The sequence below is a fragment of the Condylura cristata genome, unplaced genomic scaffold (assembly GCF_000260355.1).
Source record: "Condylura cristata isolate star-nosed mole 26May11 unplaced genomic scaffold, ConCri1.0 scaffold00046, whole genome shotgun sequence".
NCBI lineage: Eukaryota > Metazoa > Chordata > Mammalia > Eulipotyphla > Talpidae > Condylura > Condylura cristata.
Window position 1 is genome coordinate 132868 of NW_004567147.1, and position 11911 is coordinate 144778.

The 11911-nt window shown below is 47.8% G+C and overlaps 1 protein-coding gene across 1 annotated transcript in view; it reads right to left on the reverse strand.

Moving 5' to 3' along the window:
* Positions 1-6487: 6487 nt before the first annotated feature.
* Positions 6488-11911, reverse strand: part of TRIM15 (tripartite motif containing 15) — a 10390-nt gene continuing 4966 nt past the window's right edge. Inside the window, 5 exon segments of the mRNA XM_004694713.1 lie at positions 6488-7005; positions 8138-8170; positions 8502-8617; positions 10647-10669; positions 11333-11563. Of these exon segments, the coding sequence (XP_004694770.1) occupies positions 6488-7005; positions 8138-8170; positions 8502-8617; positions 10647-10669; positions 11333-11563 (921 nt within the window).

Consider the following 11911-nt stretch of genomic DNA (forward strand, 5'->3'; position numbering starts at 1 on the left):
CTAACACACCTTCTGGCCGGGACCCATAGAAAAGGGTCAGAAATGGCCAGACAAGTCTGGGAGGAAAAGAATAAAACCAACATAAATGCTGCCATACATAGTGAACCTCCCCAATGGGTCTCTCACCCACATTGGTTTCACCCAGTCTAGGGCCAAGATACAAGCACGGTTTCTTCACATGTCTCTCTGCTCCATGTGGCTTCCTCAGGTCTCCTTCTGGCTCTCCATCCTGCTTCCTTCCTCCTCAGACTCCTCTCCAGATTCCTCTCTTCTCTGTTCAGCTCCACCCTCCTTCTGGTGGGTCAGAGAACCTGGAACCTCCCCTTTTCCTGTGCCCACACTGTTACAACAGCACTTTGGTTTAACTCATTGCCCCAACAAGGACGGCCCCATCTTTTTTCTCAAAGACAAAAACTGTCAACTTCGGAAACATCACTGAAATGGCCTGTGACCTTTCAGTTGGTCTCAAGCCCCAGGTCAGTGGGGTGTGGGCTTTGCTGTCCCACACCAGGGCTCAGATCCTGCCTACTGAACCTGTTGACAACATTTATATCTTCCATCTGTAACAGCCTTGCCTGATTCGACTATATCTAGCACTCTCTGGTGAATTATTTCTCTAGAGGGTAAAGGGCTCATTTTTTATTTTTTAGGTCTGTTACACCATCAGGCTAGACCAAAGAGCCACCCTGGGGGGGTTCTACCTTGATGGGATTGCCTGGGTGGATCAAATTGCAGCTGGCAGGAAGGAGTTACCTAGCATCCTGCTTTAAACAGATGGATGTTGTCTACCTGTCTTGTTTTAGTCACCTGCTTGATATTTACCATCAGACTAACAAATGGCCAATTCTGATGGTTCTGCATCTCATGATCTCTCAGTTTCTTGGGGTGGGTGCTGAGGGTCCGGATACACAGAAAAAACCAAACCAACCTGCCCGAGATGTGACCTATGTCTTATTGGAATGCTAAAACGCACACCCTTAGGTGGGGACTTAAGCTGTTAATGACACACGTGAAGTATGAAGAAGCACGTACTCCCTCTGAGCCTGTGCTGTGTAAACCACCCCAAAACATGCTATGATGCTGCTCCCCTCTACCCCACCCTGGTGACCAACCCCTTTAAAAACCTTTGCCCAACTGACCTCAGAGAGCTGGTTGGAAACTTCCTAATTCAGCCCTGCCTCCCTAGTGCACAAGTCTAATTAAAAGCAAAACAAAGAACCTTGTCTGTTTGAGTCTGTCCTGCGTTCTCGTTAATTATTTTCTAAGGAGCCAGGGCCACTAAAGGAAACCCTGGGCCTATAGCTGATAACTTCCTGCTTTGGTTCATCTATAATGATCTTGCCCTTCTAATCTCAGGTCCTGATGCTGGGTGGGTGGGCTGGTGGGTCACAGGTGCCCAGATTGTTGCAAGGCACCCCAATGTGAATTGGGTTGCCTGTCTGTGGGTCTTCACCCGTGCACTTACGATTCAATCATATTATGGACACACTCAAAAAGGTTCAATAATGGATTTATTTACAAGGAGAAAGGTAAAGGAACAACCCAGGGAAAGAGAGAGAGAAATACAAGTTAACTAGAATGTCCTACCAGTTCTGCTGACGTGGACTCCACAGCATGCTGAAAACCGATTGAGAACCAAAACGATCAGCCGCGAACCATAGGCCAAGAGCCCCCCAGAGCCAACTCCAGTTTTATCCCAACCTGGCTGCTTAGCTCCGCCCTCACGTCCCAGCCTGCTTCTCCTTGGTACTGATGGGATTTGTAGTTCCAGTATCTGGAGTGGGGGCGGGTCCATGAAACCTGTACCTGTTACAAGATCAGTGGGCAGAACACGCTGGTGTGACACCCTCACCCTTTGGTGTACAGAGCGTTTTGCCGTCATCGAGGTCCCATGCATACCTGGTGTCCTGGCCTTTGCTCTGAGGCACTTCCAGTGTGTAGCTGCTCTTCATGCAATTGTTAGGCCAGCCCAGGCAGCCAGGGGGACAGAAGGGCTCCCTGACCTTGGCCTGTGGATAGAATCCAGGAGGAGGCAGTTGTCAAGACCAGAGGACACCCCATATTCCTGTTTGAGGATCACCTGGGCCTTGACTTCCTCCTCTGTACATCCCACCTTGGCTGTTCTGAGCCATGAGTTCCCTCCCCCACCTCTCTTGGGTATAAATTCCTTTTCTGCACTCCCTTGGCAACCCCATCTCCCTTGGAGTCCAGTCAGAAACTGGCCCAGTAAACTTCTCTAAGTCTGCTCTGTGGGCTCCTTCTTTCCACAACACCTTACATCTATCCAGCAGTTCTTTTGTGGTTTTCTTTCTTTCTTTTTTTTTTTTTTTTTTGCTTCCTGACTGATGTTGTCTTTTGAGTTCAGGGTCCTTGGGTTCACTCTGGAAAAGGTTTCACCCTTTCAGCTGCAAGTGGTGTGATTCTTCATGAGACAGAGACTCAGCTATATTTAAAGACTAAGTTGATTAGAAAGAGACACAGGAGAAGAAAAGACACTTGCATAGGCACAAGTGGGCAAAAAGAGCTGCCCCAGAATTGACAGGTTTGCAGGCAAAGAGAACTGCATGGTTGCAGGTGGGCGGCCTTAGGAGAGCAGCCACCGCTGAGGGAGGTCAGTGCAGAGAAACCCCGGCAGGTGCAGGTCACGGGCAGGCAGGAGGCTGCTGCCCTGCAGAGGGAGAGAGTGGGTGGGAAGAAGCACCTGCATGGGCACAGGGGGTGGAAGACTGCTGCCCTACTGTGGGGCAGAGCTGGGTTTTATCATCTTCGGTAGGATGGGCTCATCTGTGTGAGTGGATGTTTGTTCCTTAATCTTCAGATCTTCACCTGCAGGTCTGTGCTCCTGACCTCCCTACAGCCCTCTGATAGTATCTACAGCTGGATTAACATCTTTATTAACCCCTTTACTTCCACTTTCTTGTAGTAAACTTTCCAGTTTCTCACTTTTTATCCTCCCATGAATAGGAAAGCGAGGTATTTTTTAGGAAAAACACGGTTTTAATTTGGGTAATGTTTGACACGTGATAATTAGCATGTATTGCATATTGTTTTTCTTCTGGGAGCTGCAACGAATATGGTGTGATCTCATTCATGTAAAAAGTTAAAACTAAATATACTTGTATACAGAATTGGTAAGTTACACCAATAATTGATACCGGTGATTATTATGGAGTGCTTATTAAAAGATTTTTTAAACCTATTCACTTAAAAATGTCAGAACCTTTTTTTAAAACTTTTTTCTTTTAAGATTTATTTATTTATGCACACAGAACTGAGGTATAAGCCAGAGGTTCAGTGGCAGTGAGAGGCTTCACCAGAGAGAGAGTGGGGAGCAGAACAGGCAGATCAACGAAGTACATTGCTGAGGGGAGTAGTGGGCAGGTCAGGAGAATTCTGCCAGGCCATGTGGGTCAGCTCCAGGGCAGGCCAGAATCTCACTGCTGAAGTGGCTGTGGCTAACTTGCAGTGCTGTGTCTTAACCCGTTGTGCCACCAGCGGAGGCCTTGAATTGTTTTTTTAACCACGAGGGTCCACAGTTTCTATAATAAACATTAGGTAATACTATTACTACTACTACTGTAACAGGTATAGTTTTCATGGACTCCGCCCCCCCCTCCAGATACTGGAACTACTAATCCCATCAATGCCAAGGAGAAGCACGCTGGGACAGGAGGGTGGAGCCGAGCAGCCAGGTTAGGATAAAACCAGACATGTGGGCCCTGGGGGTCTCTTGACCTGGTGGTTCGCAGCTGGTCATTGACTCTCCATCAGCTTTCAGTGTGCTGGTGGAGTCCACGTCAGCAGAACAGGTAGGACATTCTAGTTAACTTGTATTTCTCTCTCTCTTTCCCTGGGTTGTTCCTTTACCTTTCTCCTTGTAAATAAATCCATTATTGAACCTTTTTGAGTGTGTCCATAATATGATTGACTGTGAGGACCCACAGACAGGCAACTCAATTCACATTGGGGTGCCCTGTAACACTGTTAGGGGGAAAGGATGACCTGCAGCAACTCCCCAGGTGTTGTGGACCCCACCCCACTCCAGACCAGAGCCATCAGGACACGGGAAACTACAAATCCTGTCATCACTGAAGGGAGGATGCTGGGAGCTGAGGTGGAAGTTAAGCAGCCCAGTTTGGTCTAAACCAGACACATGGGCCTCAGAGGGGTCTTGGTTTTGGGTTTCTCCCTTGCTCCTCAGGCTCCTCTTGGCTCTGGGTCTCACCGGCTCTCAGGAGCCATTGGATTCCAGGTTGGTGGAACTGGTAGGACACATTTACCAATTTATCTCTCTTTCTCCCTGAAATATTCATTTCCTCATTTTCCTACTTCTGTAAATAAGCCCTTTATTAGCCTCTTTATGTGCATCTTCAGTGGCATATTATCAGTTACTTTAAGTGCATGGGTGAGGACCCACAGTCAGGCACCCCATTTCATAGTGGGGGCTGCCCTCTAACACCAATACTACTGTAAGGGGGCCAGGATGTCCTGAGGACTCTACAGACAAACAGGGTTTGTGGACTTCACCCCGACCCCAGACACTGGAACTACAAATCCCATCAATATCAAAGAGGAGCCTGCTGGGACCTGAGGGTGGAGTTAAGCAGCCAGGTTGGATATAAAACTGGACATGGGAATTCCTGGGGTCTCCTGGCCTCGTGGCTGGTGGCTTGACTCTTGGCTCTTACCAGTTTCAGCATGCTATTGGGGCTGAGTTATTCATTTCCCTTGATTTTCTTGTAAATAAAACCATTATTAACCTTTTTGTGTGTGTGCAGTTGAGTCTTAAGCACATGGGTGAGGACCCACAGTCAGGCAGCCCAATTCACATTGGGGTGCCCTGTAACACCATACTGCTAGTATGGGGTTGCCCTATGATATCACCACCCCCACCCCCACTGACATTGACCCATCAAACAACTTGACTTGACTTTTCTCTGAATTAAATATACACATGCCCTGCCTGTTACATGGCAGAAATCTCAAGTCCTCCGGCTGCCTATTTGTTCTGTTAAATTGGGAGTAATTGTCCACATCATAGTGACTGATAATATATTTGGTAATGAAATTCACATTTGGCACAAGTACTTATAGTATAAAACATCTGGCCCCATACTTCAAGAGCTAGAGTCATAGGCTCTAGGAGGTAATCTCTACATAAACTCATACTGAGGGAACTATAAGTTGAGGTGGCCTGGGAAAGTCTAGGGTGGGAGCCTTGAATCTGGGGCACACTGGAGCCTCCTAACCTTGAGTCCCCTAAAGTGTGGGAGCTGCCTGCATTCCCGGAATCAACTCTGCGTGGCTGGTATACAGATAAGCATCACTGATTGCCTTAGAGAAAAGCAAAGCAGCTTCCCTACGCCCTAAAACTTACCCACACTCCCTAGACTTCACTGACCTCTACTCTGTCTTTGGGGTCTGTGACCCTTACCTGAGAGTGCAATAAAGTTCCTACTTGTTAGAAACGTGGCCTGACCTTTCATGCTTTAACTGCACAGAGCTTCCTGATCTTTTCAGGAACTGGATTGGGAATGAAGCTGAAAGGATGCTTCCCCTCCATGTGGGCAGCGCCTTTACGGGTTCCCATGGGACAGTGAGCAGGAGGGAGTGTTGAGGGAGAAAGCTAGACTCAGAATGAGGTGGTGGTGCCGTGGACATGGCTGTTACAAAGACTCATACTTCGCTTTGTAAACCCATCATAATGTGTAGTCTGTATCTGTGTACAATAATAATAATGGTGCTAATAATAATAAATATTGAGAGGTTGGTTAGATCTGAACAGTGATGTTTTACTGACCAGGACTCTGGTGTCCACTGTTCTTGGGCGAGTCTTGGTCACTGGATTGTGTCTTGGTCGCAGAGGCACCTCGGCTTTAAGACTTTCTTCCCTACCCAGCAGCACTGATCAGACACATAAAATGCAGAGTTTGGCTGAGCCCCACACTTTATTAGGATGTTCTGTACAAGAAAATGACCTGAAGGGTGTTAGAAAAGAAGGGAACCTGGATCCACCCAGGCCTGGAAGATGCCCTAAACCCTATGAAGGTGGGAAGCACCCCCTTGTGCATGATCCAACACCCCCCCAACTGTAACTGTAAATTAGGGCAGTCCAACAAAATTCTGTTTTTTGCTGATTCCTTTGCAGCTTAAAAAAAATTTTTTTTTTTTAGCTTTTTGTTTGTTTGCTTTTTTTATTTCAAAATCCCTCTGGCTCCCCAGCATTGCTGGTGACCTAGGAGCAGTCTTGCCTGCCTCTGGTTCTTCCCCCAGAACAGAACTGGAACGCTGGCAGGCGACCAAGGCAGGGAGTTGAGGGACGTACTATAAATAAATAAAAACAATCACAAAGCTGTGTGTACAGACAGCCTTGTCCCCGCCCCAGCTGGGTACAATTAATAGTCCGAGGTCACCCCTCTGGCCAGGAGTCCTGCACCCTAGGGTGCTTCTGTCTCTACAGGATGCACAGCCCCGGGAACTGTCCACCTCAGCCTTTCAAAGCAAGGCAGGAGCCTGTTTTCCAGACTGCGAAGAAAGGAAACATTTTGCAGGAGAAGGCGGCGTTGAAAGCGAAGAAGCGAGCCTGCGTCTCGACGTTGAACAGGGTCACCAGCCCCAGCTCGTAGTCCAGGGAGACGCACACGCGGTGCGGAACCTCTTCCAGCTGCAGGTTGGTTTTCGGGACTGTGTTGGCGTTGCACTCCCGCTGCGACAGGACCACAGCCCAGATGCCCTCCTCGGTGCTCAAGGCCTGCAAGCCCTTTCTCCTCACGTCTTCGCGGGCCACCCCCAGCATGCAACTGCCGCCTTCTCCCAGCTTCACCTCCACCAGCCAGTGGTGGTGCCCCGTGGTGAAGCCTGTGGAGCCCAGCACCCCAGGGACACCCTCGAAGTGCAGGGGACTGTCGGGCAGGTTCTGCTTGTGCCTGGTGTATCTCACTGACTTCAGGTCTTCTGAGAGGATGAGGTTCAGGCTGGCGGTCTGAGGGTCCAGAGTGAGGAGCCCTGGGGGAGGAGAGAGACTCCACAGCTGGCAACCAAAACTGGGGGAGGGGAGCAGAAAGCTGCTCAGGCTGCCACTGGCCTGACTTCCAGAACCTCAGTGTTCCCTTCTGTTCCGTGAGGACAGGGGATGAAAACTCTTCTATCCCACCTGCAGGTGGTGCTGGTATATCAGGCATTGTTCTCTGAGCTCTGGCCATGGACCAGAGGTACATTCACCTGGAAGCTTGTTAGAAATGCCATCTAGGGACCTCTCTGGTGGCGCAGGGGGTTAAAGTGCAGCTTTTCAAGCCAACCACAGCCGCCTCAGTGTGAGTTCCATCCCCAGCCCCAGAGGCGACCTACATTGCACACAGACCTCCATTGTCTCACCTGCTGCTCCCCTCAGCAGTGTACTTCATCAACCTGCCTATTCTACTCCCCACTCTGTCTCTGGTGAATCCTCTCACCCCCAGCATCTCTGAACTGTACCCCGGTTCTTATATACATAAATACATTTGTTTTTCCACGGGAGCCCTCGGCCCACACATACTCCAGAGCCCTGCTGAGCCCAGCTCAATACATTTTTTTAATTAAAAAAAGAAATGCATTCTAGGGCCCCACCCCATACCGACTGACTCTGGCCCCACAAGGTAACATGAGTCCCCAGTGACTTCCTGCACATTGAGTTTGAAAAGCAGACTGAGCTGACCGATTCACAAGTAAATGCTATTATTTTCATTGTACAACATTACTTAATTCAATCCACTCCAGTCTATCATATGGCTGGGTAGAAAGCAAAAACTATGATACATTTTTAAAAATAAATAATGACTTAGCAAAAACTCTGATACATTTTTAAAAATAAATAATGACTTAATTGTGCCAGCACTACAGGAAACTTTTTGCATGTATTATTCCATTTACGTCACAGCTACTTATAGAGTAGGCACTATTACATTTTCCATTGCATAGATGAAACTACGGGATAAAAAGGTTTAATAGGTTTCCCAGTGTCTCTTAACATGCAAGGGCTAGAGCAGAGAACCCAAGCAATTGGGTCCCAAATTCATATATTTAATTGTTCTTCTCTTGGATTGAATGCATAAATTCAGGAGTATGGATGAAAGTTCCCCCATAAACCCCAACTGTTTACCTGTAGCTGTTTTGAGATGATGCATCAACTTTCCTGAGGAAAACAAAAATAGAAAAGATCTGTGACATCTTGTTTATTACAGGTGAGCCCCCAAGGGTGGCATGTTCTAGAAACGAGAAGGGTGAGTTTCTCCTCTGGGTCTAGTGGGAGAGATGCAGTTATCACCCTCCTGGACTTTCAGTCCAGTGCTGTCCTTGGGGAGCGGTGGGGAGCCTGGAGGATGGGCCCCTGGGCAGGGCGTGATCACTAAGGGGAGGCTTAGTGAAGGAAGATGTCTTAAGCCAGGTTTGGGAGACAGAAGAGATGAAAAGGGACACCCAGAGGGCTGCTAACGTGAGGGGAGCCACCGCTCCTCCCCCTTTACCTGAGAAGGCCCTCATCATGTTTGGGAGGATGTACATTTTGCTGTTTAGATCCCGGATCCTCTCGATGAGGTCAAGAGAAAGGGTCGTTGGGCGCATGAAAGTCTTCTCCTCACACCTGCAGGTCATTGGGAGGCAGTTAGGTTCCAATTCCAAAAACAGCACTTGGATCAAACTGACCAAGTGAAGCTAAAATCATAGTAAAGTAGCTTGGTGTCTGTGGTGAATAATTAGATTGATAACTTCCATTTCTTTACCTTTGCTAAAGCTTTACCTAGCTTCTAAAGCTAGGGGCATTTCAATTAGACTTAAGAGAGATTAATAGTAATCGCACCTCAAAAGCCTGATGTAGCTGTAAGCAGAAGTCATTACCCCTATTCGCCTCTAGAGGACAATAAGGTACCACTTTATTGTCCTCTAAAGCTTTAAAAAAAAAATACAACACATTTCTAATGTATGTGCTATTCACTATAAAGTGGAAAGGGGTGGGGAGAAGGAAAGAAAATGAAATGAAAGAAAACATATACTGCAACGAAAAAGCCCATGGTCCTGGTTTCAGGTCAGTCCTTGCTTGTCGCTTGCTGTGTGACCTTAAGCAAGCACTTCCCCTTTCAAGTCTCAGCTTCTTCCTCAGAGTAGAAGGTGTCCAAGGTACTTTTAGATTTAAATGTCTAACTCTCAGCCCTTCCTGGTGGTACAGCAGGTTAAAGCACAACACTAAGAAGCTAAAGCCACTTCTGCATGAATTTGATCCCTGCCAGCCCCAGAAGTGATCCACATGGCGCAGCAGACCTCTCCTGACCTGCCCGCTGCTCCCCTCAGCAGTGTACTTAGTAGATCTGCTTGTTCTGCTCCCCATCCCCTGCAACTCTGGCCTGTACCCCAGTTATGTATGCATAAATAAATAAATCTGTTTAAAAAAAATAACAGTAGTTCAATAAAAAATGTTGAATAAGGGGCCCTCCTGGTGGCACAGAGGGTTAAATGGCAGCACTGTGAAGCTGGTTGCGGCCCTTTCTGTGTGAGTTCGATCCCCGCCCCGGAGGTGACCCACATGGCACAGCAGGCCTCTCCTGTCTCACCCGCAGCTCCTCTCAGCAGTATATTTTGTCCATCTGTCTGTTCTGCTCCCCACTCTGTGTCTGGTGAATCCTCTCACTGCCCCTGTGCCTCTGGCCTGTACCCCATTTCTGTGTGCACAAATAAAAAATCTTTAAAAAAAAAAAGTCTAACTCTCTTTGGAAAGTATGATTCATGGACACCTAGGTTCCAGTCCGCCCCATGCTGGACACATAGTATATGACAGTGCTCCCCAATTGTAGTCTCTGCTCTCCCCAGGACTGGCAATGCTTAGAGCAGAGTGGGAAAGAGAGAAGCACACATGTACAATGCCTCCAAGCTCCTGGTGGCTGCACTTTATAGCAGTATTTGAAATTCTGAAGGAAATGAGGACATTAAATGGGAAAATGATTGAATAAGCAGGCTGGGCTTCCCAGGTTCTGTGCTTATCCTAGTCTATAAAAAAAATTCCATTTAGGGTAACATTTTAGATGGTGCTAAGTGCTAGCTCAAGTGCTAATAATTTCAAGGATTAAGTAGGTGTTACTGGATAAGCCCCAAGACAGGTTTATTTATTTATTTATGCATATAAGAACTGGGGTGTAGGCTAGAGGTGCAGGGGGGAGCAGTGGGGAGACAGTGAGGAGCAGGATAAGTGGAGTTAGTGAAACACACCGCTGAGGGGAACAGAGGGCAGGTCAGGAGAGGTCTGCTGCACCATGTTGGTCAGCTCCCTGGATGGGGATAGAACTCATGGCGATATCTTGATAGCGTTGAGACTTAATCCCTGCGCCCCCGGGGAGGCCCCAATGATTATTATTTATAACTTCTCTTTAAAGGGGAAAAAATATGTTCGCACAGCAATCCATCCCTCACTTGAAAATGAAACCAGTACCTATACCTTTCGGTTGGGGAGTTCATGTGTGTAAGTGCTTTTTTTTTTCTGTGCAGCCATGAGGTCAAGTGAGGGGAGGAGCCCATGGGCTCCCCTCCACCCTCAGTCTCCATGTCCCCGATAAGGAGGCAAGATGCATGAAAGAGCATTGCATAGGCAGAGAGGAAGGAGGCGGCACTGGGGAGCGGCCTACCTGCTTTGGTTGACTCTGTCATCCTACAAAAGAAAAAACATGGGTTTAGTTCCCACACCCCCTTTCCGTTAGGTTCTATACACCTTTCTTCCTGCAGAGAGCTGAGCCTGTTTAACTGCCTCCTTATCACACTGCTCTTTTATATCTTGCTTCCGTGCACTGTAATCCATTCACATGAGCAGCTTTTCTTTAGCTCTGCTTTCCTGGGGGTATGTTCTGCCTTCAACAATTAAGAGATAAGAAGGACTAGGCCTTGCCTTATCATCTGGACTTGACCGTGAAATGGGATCATGTCATGATAAGCACAACAGGGATCCTGTACTGAGTTCTTCCTGGGTATCAGGAATCAGGAATCCTTCATTTCACAGGGATTCTTCTTCCTTCGTCTTTGTAACACGTCTTTGAGGGAGGAGCTATTGTCAAGTCCACGTTTAAAGAGCTTGCAAGACCTGCCCAGGTCAACACTCCACCCAAGCCTCTAGCCACCAAAGCCCCTGGCCTGTCCCCCGTGGGTCACCCATGGAGCTCCTCCAGCCTTTCTGGGCCTGCACACCTGTAGTTTCTTTCAGCCAAAACAACCAGATGACCTCCACCTCCCCTTCCTGCGTCCCCCAGGATCTCCTAGTGCCCCACGGTGTTCCCTTCCTGTGGGGTCCCTCTTCTGCGGGGTGGTGGGTGTCTCTCACTTGCAGAAGCTCACTTGCTGGCTGCTGACATTTCTCCTCCAGCTCCTTGACCTGGACTTCACGCTGGCAGAGCTCCTCAGAGACCACTGAGTTGTAGTGCTCCTTCTCCTTCCAGATCTGCTGCTCCAGCTCCCTCAGCATGGACAACAGGAAACACTTCTGCTCCTCCAGATCTTGGTAAAACTTCTCAAAATATGCTTCTACTTGCTGCTTTTTGCCTTCAATATGATGCTGTAAGGGATTAAAAAAATAAAAAAGACCTGGTTAGGAGCTGGCTTCCAGAAGGTCATCTCTAGGCTTACTGTGGATTAAGAGAGATAAGGTCTAACTAGGTCTAAAAGAAGCTCTCATATAATACCATGGCAGAAGCAGCTAGGTCTCAGGTCAAACATCCAGGGCCGAAAGCCCTGCTCTTGTCTTATCTAGCGATTTTAATAAAGATGCTGCTTTATGTTCTGAGGCATGTTGAAGTTTTGAAGTTTTCATCTTTTCACCTTTATGACAGCATCCAACCCTATGCATCCTTCCTTAGAATCAGGTAGAGATTGGTATAGTGGTTTCTTTCTTTTTTTTTTTTTT